The sequence below is a fragment of the Schistocerca cancellata genome, chromosome 8 (genome assembly GCF_023864275.1).
Source record: "Schistocerca cancellata isolate TAMUIC-IGC-003103 chromosome 8, iqSchCanc2.1, whole genome shotgun sequence".
Classification (NCBI taxonomy): Eukaryota; Metazoa; Arthropoda; class Insecta; order Orthoptera; family Acrididae; genus Schistocerca; species Schistocerca cancellata.
In genome coordinates this window covers 71702238-71717857 of record NC_064633.1, presented here as the reverse complement: position 1 = coordinate 71717857, position 15620 = coordinate 71702238, and the positions used below count along the sequence as shown (strand labels likewise).

At 40.9% G+C, this 15620-nt stretch overlaps 1 protein-coding gene across 1 annotated transcript in view; it reads left to right on the top strand.

Annotated features, from left to right (window-relative positions):
- The window catches only part of LOC126095361 (protein unc-13 homolog C), a 657358-nt gene that overhangs the window by 521350 nt on the left and 120388 nt on the right, over positions 1-15620 (top strand). Inside the window, exons 20-21 of the mRNA XM_049910168.1 lie at positions 11387-11483; positions 11564-11785. Of these exons, the coding sequence (XP_049766125.1) occupies positions 11387-11483; positions 11564-11785 (319 nt within the window). The remainder of the gene's footprint in view (positions 1-11386; positions 11484-11563; positions 11786-15620) is intronic.

Below are 15620 nucleotides of genomic sequence, written 5' to 3'. Positions count from 1 at the left end.
CATATTATGACCGTCAACTGTCGGCGGTCTCGGTCCGTCAACAGACTAGGTCAGCCTGTACACTTTTGTGCTGTATGTGTCCCTTCATGTTTCCACTTCACTATCACATTGGAAACAGAGGACCTAAGAATGTTTAGGAGTGTGAAAATCTCACATGTAGATGTGTGACGAAGTGACACCCAATGACCTGGCCATGTTCGAAGTCCGTGAGTTGTGCAGAGCCCCGCAGTTTTCTCTCTCACGATGTCTAGTGGCTACCGAGGTTGCTCATGTGGAGTACCTCTCAATAGGTGGCAGCACAATACACCTAATATGAAAAATGTATGTTTTTTTGGGGTGTGCCTATACTTTTGATCACACAGTGTATAATCTGTTGCTTTATCCCTTGAGTATATATGCCAATCCTCTTAGTTACTTCCAGGAAATAATTATTAAATACATTGCCCACCTGGCTATCATTTATTATTTGGTTGTTTCTTTAATAACAAAGTCCTTGCATTCCTCAACTGATTACCTGGTGTTTCTTTTAACTACTGCCCAAATAGACTTAATTTGATTATCTGAATTATTGGTTTCAGAAATTATATGGAGATTTTTTGGTCACATTTCTTAATACAATCAGTATTTCTTGTAATATGAACCGAGTCCTACTTCAGTGTTTGTCTCAACCATATCAAACAATTTACTTTCCCTAGCACACAATATTTTGATCCCTTTTATAATTCAGGGCTTTTTTGATGGCTTATTAGTAATGTATTTATTATTTTTTTGTGAAAGCAGCTGTTAAACATTGAGAGATGCCCACCTAAAAATACATTAAATTTCAAACTGACATATGCACATCTTTCCAACCAGCTTGCCACAATGTTGCCTTCTAACTTTTTGTTGTCTGTTCATTGATTATTCTAACCTTTCTGAATGTGACCATTTCATTGTAACCAGGAAAGATTCTAGTAGCACCAGTCGTGCATCATGGTCATAGAGACTATTCATTACTAGACACATTTATATCACTGATTTAAGTGTTCATTTACAAAAATATTGTCTATTAATATACTACCTTCCTGTGTAATCCTGGTTGGAAAATTAACAACGGAACACATATTGTAAGTGTTAAGTAACATTTCCAAATCAAACCATTTATCAAAATTATTCAGAAAAAATTTTGTCTGTTGCATGGCGTAATAATGATGTAAATGTTTGTATCAGTATGTGAAAGTTTCACAATGGGGCTCTATACACTGAAACAATCACAAATGAGTTTTCTGGCAGCATTAGCTCATAAGCACAGGCTTTTGATTGTTGATCTAGGCATAACCTATTGATACGAATAAACGTGAACTTCATTTTATTTTCTATATAAATGACAACTCATCCTTCCAGATAAAGGCTTACCTCTTACATCTGTAATCACAGGAATTCTACTACTAGCAATGGTGCCAATCTTATATTTTCAGCAAATCAGTTCAGCCAATTTATCTTTCCCCAGCAGCAACAGGCATAGCACCAATGTAAGCTTTATCCACAGTCAGCAGCAACCCAGTCAGCTCTTGGTTAAGTTGCCTGACAGTTTTGTTCATCCAGGACTGGCTGTGCTGCTGCAGAACCTCATTAAAGTCAACATGTGTATGATGTTGCTTCATCTAGCTCCTCTGGGTGACTCCTGGTACTATATTCTCTATTTTTGGTCAGGTTCCTGCTTGGTCTCCTGACTATCAATACCTGATTCTCTTCATTCAGATCCCTAGTTGCTGCCTCAATATCGTCTACTATTTGGCCACAGTTAGTACCAAGTTTAACAATACTTGTGACCTGGTGCTCTGATTATAGTTTTTTCTGAATGTGTTTGCCTATCACCCATCACTGCTACCTAACAGCAAGACCTTTCTTTTTCTACTCAGCTTAGTTTCCAATCTGTCTATTAAGTTCTTATTGATTGTCTGCTCTGCACTACTTTCTTCTGCAGCTGAATGAGACTCTTACCCTTCAACAGGCTACACGTGTCCTTTTGCTCAGCGGTAACAGAAATATCCAAACTGTTCCCTTTTAGTACCTTTGCTGTTACTCTTCCCATGTGGAGTGATGGAACATGGTACACAATGCAGTGATCTTATGGCAGGGTGTAAGTATGGTGAATGCCCAGTGAATGTCATCTGCCAGCGTGTGTAGTGCAAACAGTAAAATTCGGAGGCTGTGGTGTTATGGTGTGGTCGTGTTTTTCATGGAGGGAGCTTGCACCCCTTGTTGTTTTGCATGGCACTATCACAGCACAGGCCTACATTTATGTTTTAAGCACCTTATTGTTTGCCACTGTTGAAGAGCAATTCGGGGATGGCGATTGCATTTTTACATGATCGATCACCTGTTCTTAGTGCTCGGCCTGTGGCGAAGTGGTTACATGACAATAACATCCCTGTAATGGACTAGCCTGCTCAGTCCTGACCCAAATCCTATAGAACAGCTTTGGGATGCTTTGGAATGCCGACTTCGTGCCAGACCTCACTGACTGGCATCGATACCGATTTAGAGACCAAATATGTCTGCTTGTGTCTGTATATGTGTGGATGGATATGTGTGTGTGTGCGAGTGTATACCTGTCCTTCTTTCCCCCTAAGGTAAGTCTTTCCACTCCCGGGACTGAAATGACTCCTTACCCTCTCCCTTAAAACCCACATCCTTTCGTCTTTCCCTCTCCTTCCCTCTTTCCTGATGAGGCAACAGTTTGTTGCGAAAGCTTGAATTTTGTGTGTATGTTTGTGTTCGTTTGTGTGTCTGTCGACCTGCCAGAACTTTCATTTGGTAAGTCACATCATCTTTGTTTTTAGGTATATTTTTCCTACGTGGAATGTTTCCTTCTATATAACCATACATATATACCTAAAAACAAAGATGATGTGACTTACCAAATGAAAGTGCTGGCAGGTCGACAGACACACAAACGAACACAAACATACACACAAAATTCAAGCTTTCGCAACAAACTGTTGCCTCATCAGGAAAGAGGGAAGGAGAGGGAAAGACGAAAGGATGTGGGTTTTAAGGGAGAGGGTAAGGAGTCATTCCAGTCCCGGGAGCGGAAAGACTTACCTTAGGGGGAAAAAAGGGACGGGTATACACTCGCACATACACATATCCATCCACACATATACAGACACAAGCAGACATATTTAAAGACAAAGAGTTTGGGCAGAGATGTCAGTCGACACAGAAGTGCAGAGGCAAAGATGTTGTTGAATGACAGGTGAGGTATGAGTGGCAGCAACTTGAAATTAGCGGAGATTGGGGCCTGGTGGATAACGGGAAGAGAGGATATATTGAAGAGCAAGTTCCCATCTCCAGAGTTCGGATAGGTTGGTGTTGGTGGGAAGTATCCAGATGACCTGGACGGTGTAATACTGCGCCAAGATGTGCTGGCCGTGCACCAAGGCATGTTTAGCTGCAGGGTGATCCTCATTATCAACAAACACTGTCTGCCTGTGTCCATTCATGCGAATGGACAGTTTGTTGCTGGTCATTCCCACATAGAATGCATCACAGTGTAGGCAGGTCAGTTGGTAGATCATGTGGGTGCTTTCACACGTGGCTCTGCCTTTGATTGTGTACACCTTACGGGTTACAGGACTGGAGTAGGTGGTGGTGGGAGGGTGCATGGGACAGGTTTTACACCGGGGGCGGTTACAAGGGTAGGAGCCAGAGGGTAGGGAAGGTGGTTTGGGGATTTCATAGGGATGAACTAAGAGGTTACGAAGGTTAGGTGGACGGCGGAAAGACACTCTTGGTGGAGTGGGGAGGATTTCATGAAGGATGGATCTCATTTCTGGGCAGGATTTGAGGAAGTCGTATCCCTGCTGGAGTGCCACATTCAGAATCTGATCCAGTCCCGGAAAGTATCCTGTCACAAGTGGGGCACTTTTGGGGTTCTTCTGTGGGAGGTTCTGGGTTTGAGAGGATGAGGAAGTGGCTCTGGTTATTTGTTTTTGTACCAGGTCGGGAGGGTAGTTACGGGATGCAAAAGCTGTTGTCAGGTTGTTGGTGTAATGCTTCAGGGATTCCGGACTGGAGCAGATTCGTTTGCCACGAAGGCCTAGGCTGTGGTAAACGAATCTGCTCCAGTCCAGAATCCCTGAACCATTACACCAACAACCTGACAACAGCTTTTGCATCCCGTAACTACTCTCCCGACCTGGTACAAAAGCAAATAACCAGAGCCACTTCCTCATCCTCTCAAACCCAGAACCTCCCACAGAAGAACGACAAAAGTGCCCCACTTGCGACAGGATACTTTCCGGGACTGGATCAGATTCTGAATGTGGCACTCCAGCAGGGATACGACTTCCTCAAATTCTGCCCTGAAATGAAATCCATCCTTCATGAAATCCTCCCCACTCCACCAAGAGTGTCTTTCCGCCGTCCACCTAACCTTCGTAACTTCTTAGTTCATCCCTATGAAATCCCCAACCCACCTTCCCTACCCTCTGGCTCCTACCCTTGTAATCACCCTCGGTGTAAAACCTGTCCCATGCACCCTCCCACCACCACCTACTCCAGTCCTGTAACCCGTAAGGTGTACACAATCAAAGGCAGAGCCACGTGTGAAAGCACCCACGTGATCTACCAACTGATCTGCCTACACTGTGATGCATTCTATGTGGAAATGACCAGCAACAAACTGTCCATTCGCATGAATGTACACAGGCAGACAGTGTTTGTTGGTAATGAGGATCACCCTGTGGCTAAACATGCCTTGTTGCACGGCCAGCACATCTTGGCGCAGTGTTACACCGTCCGGCTCATCTGGATACTTCCCACCAACACCAACCTATCTGAACTCCGGAGATGGGAACTTGCTCTTCAATATATCCTCTCTTCCCGTTATCCACCAGGCCTCAATCTCCACTAATTTCAAGTTGCCACCACTCATACCTCACCTGTCATTCAACAACATCTTTGCCTCTGCACTTCTGCGTCAACTGACATCTCTGCCCAAACTCTTTGTCTTTAAATATGTCTGCTTGTGTCTGTATATGTGTGGATGGATATGTGTGTGTGTGCGAGTGTATACCCGTCACTTTTTTCCCCCTAAGGTAAGTCTTTCCGCTCCCGGGACTGGAATGTCTCCTTACCCTCTCCCTTAAAACCCACATCCTTTCGTCTTTCCCTCTCCTTCCCTCTTTCCTGATGAGGCAACAGTTTGTTGCGAAAGCTTGAATTTTGTGTGTATGTTTGTGTTCGTTTGTGTGTCTGTCGACCTGCCAGCACTTTCATTTGGTAAGTCACATCATCTTTGTTTTTAGGTATATTTTTCCTACGTGGAATGTTTCCTTCTATTATAACCATATATACATATATATAGGTACACCACTTTCTCAGAACTCTGCAGGAGGAAACTGGCACTACAACATGTTCTTCATTCCCACCACCCACTTGGCCTTAATTTATATTAATTTCTTCGGTCTCAGCATTTCATCACAATAACTATTTCTTTCTTCACTCAGTTTAATTTTTCTAGATATTTAATTTTCTTACCTTTCCATTTTTTGCTGTCCTCTTCACGCCTCTATCACATACAATGCAGTTAGCTTTTCGCTGTTATTAACTTGTACACGATGTTTTCATAGTAATCTGTGTCTTCCACATTACACTATCTTCCACCTTAAGCTCTCAGGTTTTTGTAATAACTTTTATATGTGTGTTCCTGCCGTTGCTTGGTGAGTAGAATTTGGGTATCAGCCCAAACCTGATGGTTACTTCTATCATAATTTGTGCATTCTTTTTCTATTCTTAAGAACACACACACACACACACACACACACACACACACACACACGGGACAGCATAGTCAACAGGACCAATTGTGGACTATGGTACAGAGCTGAGTGGAACATCTGAATCAGGGGATCAGAGGGCTCTGCGCTATAAGGTGGTTGGGCTTTGGGTTCCACTGTATAGGTCAGGAGTCCATTACGTGCAGGAGGTGGCTACATGGGTAGCAGGGGCTGTGTGTCATGGACTGGGCAGTTTTGTAGGTGAGAGGGTCTCGGGGAAACACAAAAAGAGCTTCAGTCTCAAAAGGGTGCAGACCAAACACCGGAAAAACATAGATACAGGATCCATCAGTATAACATTTGTAAATTGTCATACCTGTATTGGGAAAGTACCGGAGCTTCAAGTACTAATAGAAAACACTGATGCTCAAATTGTTATAGGCACTAAACACTAGCTAAGGCCTGAGAAAAGTTCAGCTGAAATTTTTGTGATGAACGTAATGGTGTTCAGAAAGGATAGGCTAAATGCAGTTGATGGTGACATTTTTGTTGCTGTTGGAAGTCATTTATCTTGTAGAGAAATTGAATTAGAAGTTAGTATGGGCAGAGGTCATTTTTGGCAACCAAAATAAAATAATATTTGGAACCTTCTACCAAGCTCCCAACATAGATGATACAATTGTTGAAAGGTTCAAAGAAAACTTGAGTTTAATTTCAAACACATACCCATTATTGTTCGTAGTGATTTTAATTCACCCATGAAGTGCTGACAAAAATTCATATTTAAATCTGTAGGTATGCATAAAACATCATCCAAAATTGTGCTAAATGCATTCTTTGAAAATTATTTCGAGCAATTGGTTCATAAGCCCACATCAATAGTAAATGAGTAAACGGTTGTGAAACACCCTCGACATCTTAGCAACAAATAATCCTGAACTAATTACAAGCCTCAAAAAGGATTTGGGGATTAGTGAACACAGGGTTGTTGTAACAAGATTGAATGCTGTAACCCCCAAATCATCCAAAAATAATTGAAAAATTTACCTATTTTAAAAAAAAAGAAACAGAGGAAAATTCACTTCAGACCTTCCTGAGAGACAATCTCCACTCCTTCCAAATTAATGGTGTACGTGTAGACCAGATATGGCTTGAATTCACAGAAATAGTATCGACAACAATTGAGAGATTTATAACAAATAAATTAACAAATGATGTAACTGCACCTCCTGGGTACACAGAGTGCATCAGAGCACTCCTGCAGAAACAATTAAAAAATCATACATAATTTAAATGAATGAAAAATCTCCAAGACTGGCTATCTTTTGCAGAAGCTCGAAATTTAGCATGGACTTACCACAAATGCAAGACAATAGTTTCCGCAATGAAACTTTGCCTTGAAACCTGGCAGAAAATCTAAAGAGATTCTGGTTGTGTGTAAAGTATGCTAATGGTGATAGCAATGGAAATACTATTGACGACAGTGCTGCCAAAGCAGACCTTCTGAACCCAACCTTCGAAAATTCTTTCACCTAAGAAGATGAACTAAATATTCCAAAATTTGAATTAAAAATAGCTGCCAGCATGAATAACTTAGAAGTAAATGTCCTCGGAGTAGTGAAACAACTTAAATCACTTCATAAAAAACAAGTCTTCCTGTCCAGAATATACCAGTCAGCTTCCTTTCAGAGTCTGCTGATCCAATAGCTCCATTCGTAATGATCATATACGACTGCTCGCTTGGTGAAGATCCATACCCAAAGACTGGAAATTTGGACAGGTCACATCAGTATTCAAGAAGGGCAGCAGGAGTAATCCACTAAATTACAGTCCCATATCATTAATAAAACCATGCTGCAGGATTTTGGAATATATACTGTGTTTGAACATTATGAATTACCTATTGACACACAGCCAACAATGATTTAGAAAACATCATTCTTGCAAAACACTACTATCTCTTTACTCATATGAAGTGTTGAGTGCTATTGACAAGGGATTTCAAATTGATTCCATATTTCTAGATTTCCAGAATGATTTCACATTGCACGTCACAAGTGGCTTGTAGTAAAATTGTGTGCTTATGGAATATCGTCTCAGCTATGTTATGGGACTCATGATTTCATATTGGAGAGGTCACAGTTCATAGTAATTGATGGAAGGCCATTGAGTCAAACAGAAGAGATTTGTGGTGTTCCCCAAGGTAGTGTTGCAGGTCCTCTGTTGTTCCTCTTCTATATAAAAGATTTAGGAGACACTCTGAACAGCTGTCTTAGGTAGTTTGCAGACAATGCTGTAATTTATCATGTAGTAAAGTCATCAGAAGATCAATACAAATTGCAAAACACTTTAGACAAAAATATCTGTATGGTGCAAAAATTGGCAGTTGACTCTAAATAATGAAAAGTGTGAGGTCATACACATGAGTGGTAAAAGGAATCCACTAAATTTCGGTTACATGTTACATCAGTCAAATCTAAAGGCCATAAATTCAATTAATTACCTAGGAATTACGGTTATGAACAACTTAAATTGGAAAGAACACAGAAAAAAATGTTGTTGGGAAGGAAAACCAAAGACTGTGTTTTATTGGCAGAACACTTAGAAAATTTAACAGATCTACTAAAGAGACTTGCTACACTACACTTGGCTCTCCCCTTTATGAGTACTGCTGCATTGGCTGGGATCCTTACCAGAAAGGATTAATGGACTACATTAAGAATGTTCAAAGAAGAGCAGCACATTTTGTATTGTTGCTAAATAGGGGAGAGAATGTCACTGACATGATACAGCATTTGGGGCAGACATAATTAAAACAGAGGTATTTTTCATTGTGGCAGAATCTTCTCACAAAATTTCAGTCACCAACTTTGTCCTCCGAATGTGAAAATGTTCTGTTGACACCAATCTACATAGGCAGGAACAATCATCATAATAAAATAAGTAAATTTGAGCTTTCACAGAAAGGTATAGGTGTTGATTTTTTCCGCACACTGTTCAAGATTGGAATAATAGAAAATTATTGTAAAGGTGGTTCGATGAACCATCTGCCAGGCACTTAAGTTTGCAGAGTATCCTTGTAGATGCAGATGTAGATGTGGACTGGGAAGGTAGGATGGGAACTTGTGATGGTTGCAGTCAGGCAAATTGCAAGAATGATGGAAGTGATGTTAAAAGTTCTTAGGTTTTCGTAGTGCATCATTCTTGACAGAATATTCCAATCTGGTGTTTTAACCTTGTTCCTGGAACTGGCTGCACACTGTCAATTTTAGCAAGGGTGAAGTTGGGGTTTTCTCAGCGGGCTGGCAGAGAATAAACAAAGTTTTATCATGGGGCTAGGTAGAAACAAAAAAATGGTAAGGGATGGGTCGGGTTGATGGTAAAGGAAGCAGTAGTGTAAATGACTTTTGAAATAAATAATTTCTGTGCTCAGATTTAGAGATGGTATTCTAACTGTTGTTAAAGTGAAGAGACAGTGTAGAAAAAATAGGGAAGTTATCATATTTAAACATGAGTAATTTAGATGCTGTGTTGCCGTTTACAGCTAAAGGTACAAAGTAAGTAGCAGGGTTTGTGCTATGGGTGTAGAAGAGAATGTAAATATGTGTAAGAAAGGACAGAGAATGGATGAATGAACTATGGACAAAAATAAAGACAATGATAAAAGTAGGATAATATGAGAAGCGGAAATGAAGTGTGTCAAATCAGCAATAATATTTCTGTACTTTCTGCATTTGTGACACTAATCATTCTTTCATCTCAAATCCTGTCCTGCTACCTCCAAACTGCCAATAATACACTTTGTACATTAACACTGATGAACACTATGACATTGACACCATGTAACACCACCTTTCCCAGCATGCTCCTGAAACCTCCTAGCCAGCCACATAGTGAAACATAATTTTTTCTCCTTTGAAGGCCACACCTAAAAAAAATCTGTAGAATAGCATGATACCCTCCAGTGTAATCCTTTTGATGCACCTCCCCCCTTGCCCCCTAGAAGAACCTTTCTAACATATATGTCATCTCATTGTCTCTGTAGAGTTGCACCATGGGGGCAAGGAGAGGATGTTGTTTGGTGGCCGGTATCCTCTTTCTATAACACAAACTGCACTCATAGATTAACTGGCTTCTTTATTTATAAGTATGAAAAGTTTACTTAACTCAAGATATTCATTATGTTGTATATGATACACATTTTCCTCACTGCTGGTGAACAACAAAGTCTGCTATGTGCACTTCTATGGTTCTGTCTCTGAGTTAGTGGTGGTGCTAACTGCTACTGCAATTTCCACTGTGTGTGGCTGATGACTCTGGAACTTACTTGGTGCGATTGCTTGCGACAGACTTGAACTAACTCACCTTCTGGTCTGCAGCGATGATCTAAATACTGGCGGCTGAGAGGGAATTGGTGGCACCTTCCCTGCGAGTCTGCTGTTGGCCTCTATCTATCTATCTGGCACCAGCTTACACCAGCACACTAACCATCTTACATCTTTAACAACTTGTCTGGTGCAGATTCATTGATGTAACTTTATGATCTGCCTCCATCACAAGTATAGCATCCGATCATTCCTCCAGGACTATCTCCACCACACAAATGGCTCCATAAAATGTATAAACAGACCACCGACAGATACTCTGTAAAGGTAGCTGTGACCCATTCTACATTACAAAGTCTTTCACCCTTAGTTGTAGTACCTGTGGACATAACACCTACAGAAGAAAGCAGCAGTTATCCATATGTGCTGATAACTTTGCCAGAGTGTTACACTGACATAGTATAATGTCCAGCAAAACCAAAAACAGGTTTCTCATATCATTATTTCCATACAAGTAACCACTGTGAACCAGTCACCAAACAGTTCTCCCCTTTCCATACAACAACATGCAAGCCTTGGAACAGTGAACCATATCCTCTGCTAGAGCTTCATCTACTTTTAGCCATGCCCCAATATGAAGGATATGCTACCAAAAGCCTGCCCTCATCTCCATTGCAGTATTCCATGCCCATCCAGACTACACAGTATTTTAGTGTATCCCTGTGTGACTGCTGCAACCAGTCCTACACTACACAGGTCAGTCTTGTTGTTGACACATGGACACTCTTACCTTTTCTTACTGCAGTCTAGTCATAAGCATTTCCTATCCAATCATAGGTAGGGCCACATGTGAAAACAGTCACCTCATATATCATTTTGGTCAATTACTGTGCAGGTTCTATGTGGATATAACTACTAGTGAGCTGTCTATCCATGTGCACTGCCACTGTGAAACTATTACTAAACTGCAAACTCAACTATCTTGCAGTGGAAGATACAGCATACAACAACATCAGTAATTTCAACAGTTGCTTCAGTTCTCATGGAATTTGAACCCTCCAATTTCTGCTGCCTCCAGGCTCCAATCCCCAGAGACAGTGGCCATGTGTGTGTAAGCTGTGTTTCTGTGAATATGTTTTTTATTTTGGAAGAAGGACTTTGTCCGAAAGCTTAATATTTTAGCAGTCTTTTCATTCTGCCTGTCTTAACTCATCACCTCTTCTTTATGTGTAAAAAATATAGATTTTATGCTCCAGTTAATTGTCCAATATGAATTTTCCAATATTTTCTTTCTAGGTGGTTTGAACCATTTGTTATGCAGTGGCTTAATGAGAATGATGATGTATCACTGGAATACCTGCATGGAGCATTTACTAGAGACAAGAAGGATGGTGTAAGTAATATTTTAGTGTTTAAAAAATGTAATAAATTATTGAAAGGGTACTTCACTGATCTTTTTTTACTGATTTCCAGTTCCAGAGAAGCAGTGAACATGCACTTTTCTCAAATTCAGTTGTTGATGTGTTCACCCAGTTGACACAGTGCTTTGATGTTGTTTCAAAGCTTGAATGCCCTGATCCTGAGATATGGAAACGCTACATGAAACGTTTTGCCAAGACAATAGTAAAAGTATTGGTAGAGTATGCTGACATCGTCAAAAAGGAGTTTCCTATTCATCTCAAGGAGGAGCGAATAGTAAGATTTAAGTAAATCTGTAGGAAAGTTAATGTTTTTTATGAAAATTTGTGTATTTTTTTTCATACCTGTGAAATATTTTCAATTTCACTAATTTGTCAGTATTGGTGCTAAAAGGACAGCAGCTGCTGTATTCTCAGCTCTCTGTTAAAACAATTTCTGTATTTTTATTTTCTTATTATAGTTACCTGAATCTGCCAAGCACTGACCAATACATTATTGTTTTATTTTGCAAATTTTTCTCTCAGCTTGAGATATTAAGGTACATAGTTACTATCTGAGGACGCAAAACTTGTAGGTGGAAAATCTTGTTATGAAACTGAAGGCTCCTTGCAACATTCTGAAATTCACAGTAGTTACAGCTGCTACTGTTACTGTAAATTAACTTTGGAATCATTTTTATCTGTAATGAAATTTCATTTCTTTGGCATGGTGGTTGAATAGATAAAATTTATGCTAGTTTGTGTACTCAGTTTTTCTAGGAAAAGCCAGAAATTTTTGGTTCTTTGTAGGCAGTATGTGAGGTTTGCACTCTTACAAGTGAGGGTGGTCAAAATCTCATGTGCCATGGTAGTGACTTGCCTGCAGAACCCTCAAAATTAGCAATTCTCAGGAAATTTCAGCTTACTAGAAAAGACAAGAAATTCTGAGAGCCTCTAGGGGGAATTGAACTTCTCATTGACAAAAATAAATGTTTTGAATCATAGTGTTACAAATCACTGGGAGATTCTGTTGTGGAAAATAATTGGTTGTGCAAGCAAGTAAGGACAGATGAAGAACAGTATGGAATTGTAATGTTCGTTGCTCGATTGCACCTACCTCTATTGTGCTCACCAACCTCAGCGGTCTTTGTTATTGTCTGTGGGTTCTTGGGTTCCAGGTCTGTTTCCCTCTGTACAATTTCGAGTTTGGTTAAGTGAAATGTGTTCAGGAGAATTTGTCACATAACTGTGAAGCTGTTCTTTTTTAATATTGTAAAAGAATGGAATTACAGGTCAATTTTTGAACATCTATGTTTTGTAGACCAGAACTGAATATTCATGCTTTTGTTTCTTTTTATGAATTCCATGCAGAATAAAACTTTGCCAATTTTCTTACACTGTCAGGCTTCAAGTTAATATGAAAAGCATCTGACTTAAAACATGATGCATTGTTACTACTGCACTCTATTGATATTGCATTCCAGTGACAACAGTTTGAAGTGTGTTCCTGCACCACATACTACTATCAAGTTGTTGAGAAAAAGTGACCAAATTTGTGTAAGGTGAGAGGCATTTTTGTGCAGTAATCACAAGGTTTTTCCCATGTGACTAATATCTCATTTTTATAAAGAAAACTGCATTATACACAACACTTTTTCAGTCTATGGAAGAGGCAAAAGCAAAAATGGCAGATATATTATTAGGAGTGACAGTGCATGAGCAACAACATTGTTTTGAACAATTAAAAACAGATATCATACCTTGATAGAGAGGTGATTACAATTAATAAGATGAAAGTTAATTAATTATTACAAGTTTGTAATAACCTGTGCTTGCCGGACTATCTTTTTATTTTATTGTTGTAGGAAAGTTTTGGTAGAATGTAAATACTTTTGAATTAAAGGAGAATACTCATTGAAAAGCAGAAACATTGAGTCATCAATAGGCACCCACACACACAAAAAAAAGAAAACACGCTAGCTTATGTAGGAACCCTTTTTTAAGCTACAGTAAAATACAAACAGAAACACACACATACACATGGCTGTACTCTTGCGAGGTACTGCTGGACCAACCGTGTCATTTGCTGCATTTCAGAGGAGGACTAGGTAGTGGCGGGTGTTGTGTCAGGTCGGATGGGTAGAGGGAGACAGGTGCGAGGCAGGGAGAGGGATTGGGAGTGGTTGGTTAGCAGCTCAGAGGTAGGCAGCTGGTTTACCAGCCAGGAATGAGGAAGGTAGGGTGGCTAATACACAGGCAAAGCATGTGATGCACTGTTGTCAAAGCCAGTGGGGAGCGAAGTGCACTGAAGGTGTCATTGGAATGTGATTTGGGAGTGTGTGACTGGACAGAGGATGGGGAAACTGTTGGATTGAGGGTGTGGGGGCAGTGGGTTACTGGAGATTTAGGCTGGAATCGTTATGAGAGCAAAGGATGTGTTGCAAGGATATCTCTCCTCTGAATAATTAAAAAAAGCTGATGATGAGGGAAGGGTATGATGGTCCGGGTTGTGAAGCAGCCATTGAAAATGAGTATCTTGTGCTTAGCTGCATGTTGTGCCACCAGGTAGTCAACTTCGTTTGGTGGTACCTAGTCATACTGATGGACAGTTGGTTGGTAGTCATACTGATATAAAAACTCTGCAGTGATGGGAGCACAGTTTGTTTATGATGTGGCTGGTTTCAAAGATTCTCAGCCTCTGATTAGGTAGGATAAGCATGAGACAGGGTTAGAGCAGGAAGTGCTGGGTGGGTGGATTTGACAGGTCTCATATCTTGGTCTATCACAGGCATACAATCCCTGGGGCAAGGAGTTGGGAGTGGGAGTGGGAGGTGCATAGGAATTATCTAGATGTTTTTTAGGTTGGGTAGGCAGTGGAATTCCACTATAGGTAATGTAGGAATGATCTTGGGTAGGCTATTCCTCATTTCAGGACAAGATAAGAGATAATCAAAGCCCTGACAAAGCATCTGGTTCAGTTGTTCCAGTCCAGGGTGGTACTGGGTGACAAGGGAGGCACTCCTTTGTAGCTGCTTCTTCAGGATGACGAGAGGATTGGGGTTTGTCTGAGAATATGGCACAGGAAATGTGTTTCTGGACTAGGCCTGGGGGATAATGTCTGTGAAGGCCTTCCTGAGACCTTCAACATACTGGGTAAGTGAGTTCTTCCCCCTGCAGATACATCATCAATGGATGGCTAGGCTGTATTGGGGGGGGGGGGGTATTTTAGTGTGGAAGGAATGGCAGTTGTCAAAATGCAGGCACTTTTGGTGGTTAGTGCATTTAACATGGACAGAGGTGTGGAGGTCAACATCCATGAAGGTGTCATGCAGGGTTGAGGAGGACCAGGTGAAGCAGGTGGGAAAAAAGGTGTTGAGGTTGTCAAGGAATGAGGAGAGGATGACTTGTCCCTGAGTCCAGATCATGAAGATATCATCATCAGCCAGCCTCAGTCACACTAGGAATTGGGAGTTTTGGGAGGTTAGGGATGGTCCATAACCAGGTTTGCATGGAGGGTGCCATGCAGGAGCCCATGGTTATGCCGCAGATTTGTTTGTATACCTTTCCTTCAAAAGAAACATAGTTGTGAGTCAGGGTGTTGTTGGTAAGGTATATAAGGAATGAGGTGGTTGGTTTGGAACCTGAATAATGCTGGGGAAGATAGTGTTTGATAGCATCAAGGTCACAGGCTTTACATACAGATGTTGGTGGAAGGAGGTAGCGTCAACAGCAACAATTAGAGGTGTAGGAGGTAAAACGGTGCAGATGGTTGAGAGTCAGGGAAGGAAGTGGTTAATATCTTTAATGTGGAATGCTATGTTTGGGGCAGTTGCTTGTGTTGTTTGGAGATGTTGTTCAGCAAGAGCAGAAATTCTTTCAGTGGGAGTACAATAGCCAGCTACAATGAATTGTCCAGGACTGTTGTGTTTGTGTCTATTGGGGAGCATGTAGAAGGTGGGTGTGCAGCGTGTCATTGGGGTGAATGGAAAATGGACTCAGAGGGGATGGGTTATGGGAAGGCCCTATGGATTTCAATAGGAGTTGACGGCTATATTGGACATGTGGGATGGGATCACTGTGGCAGAGGTTTTAGATGGAGGAGTCAGGCAGTTGGTGAAGGCCTTCTGTAAAAT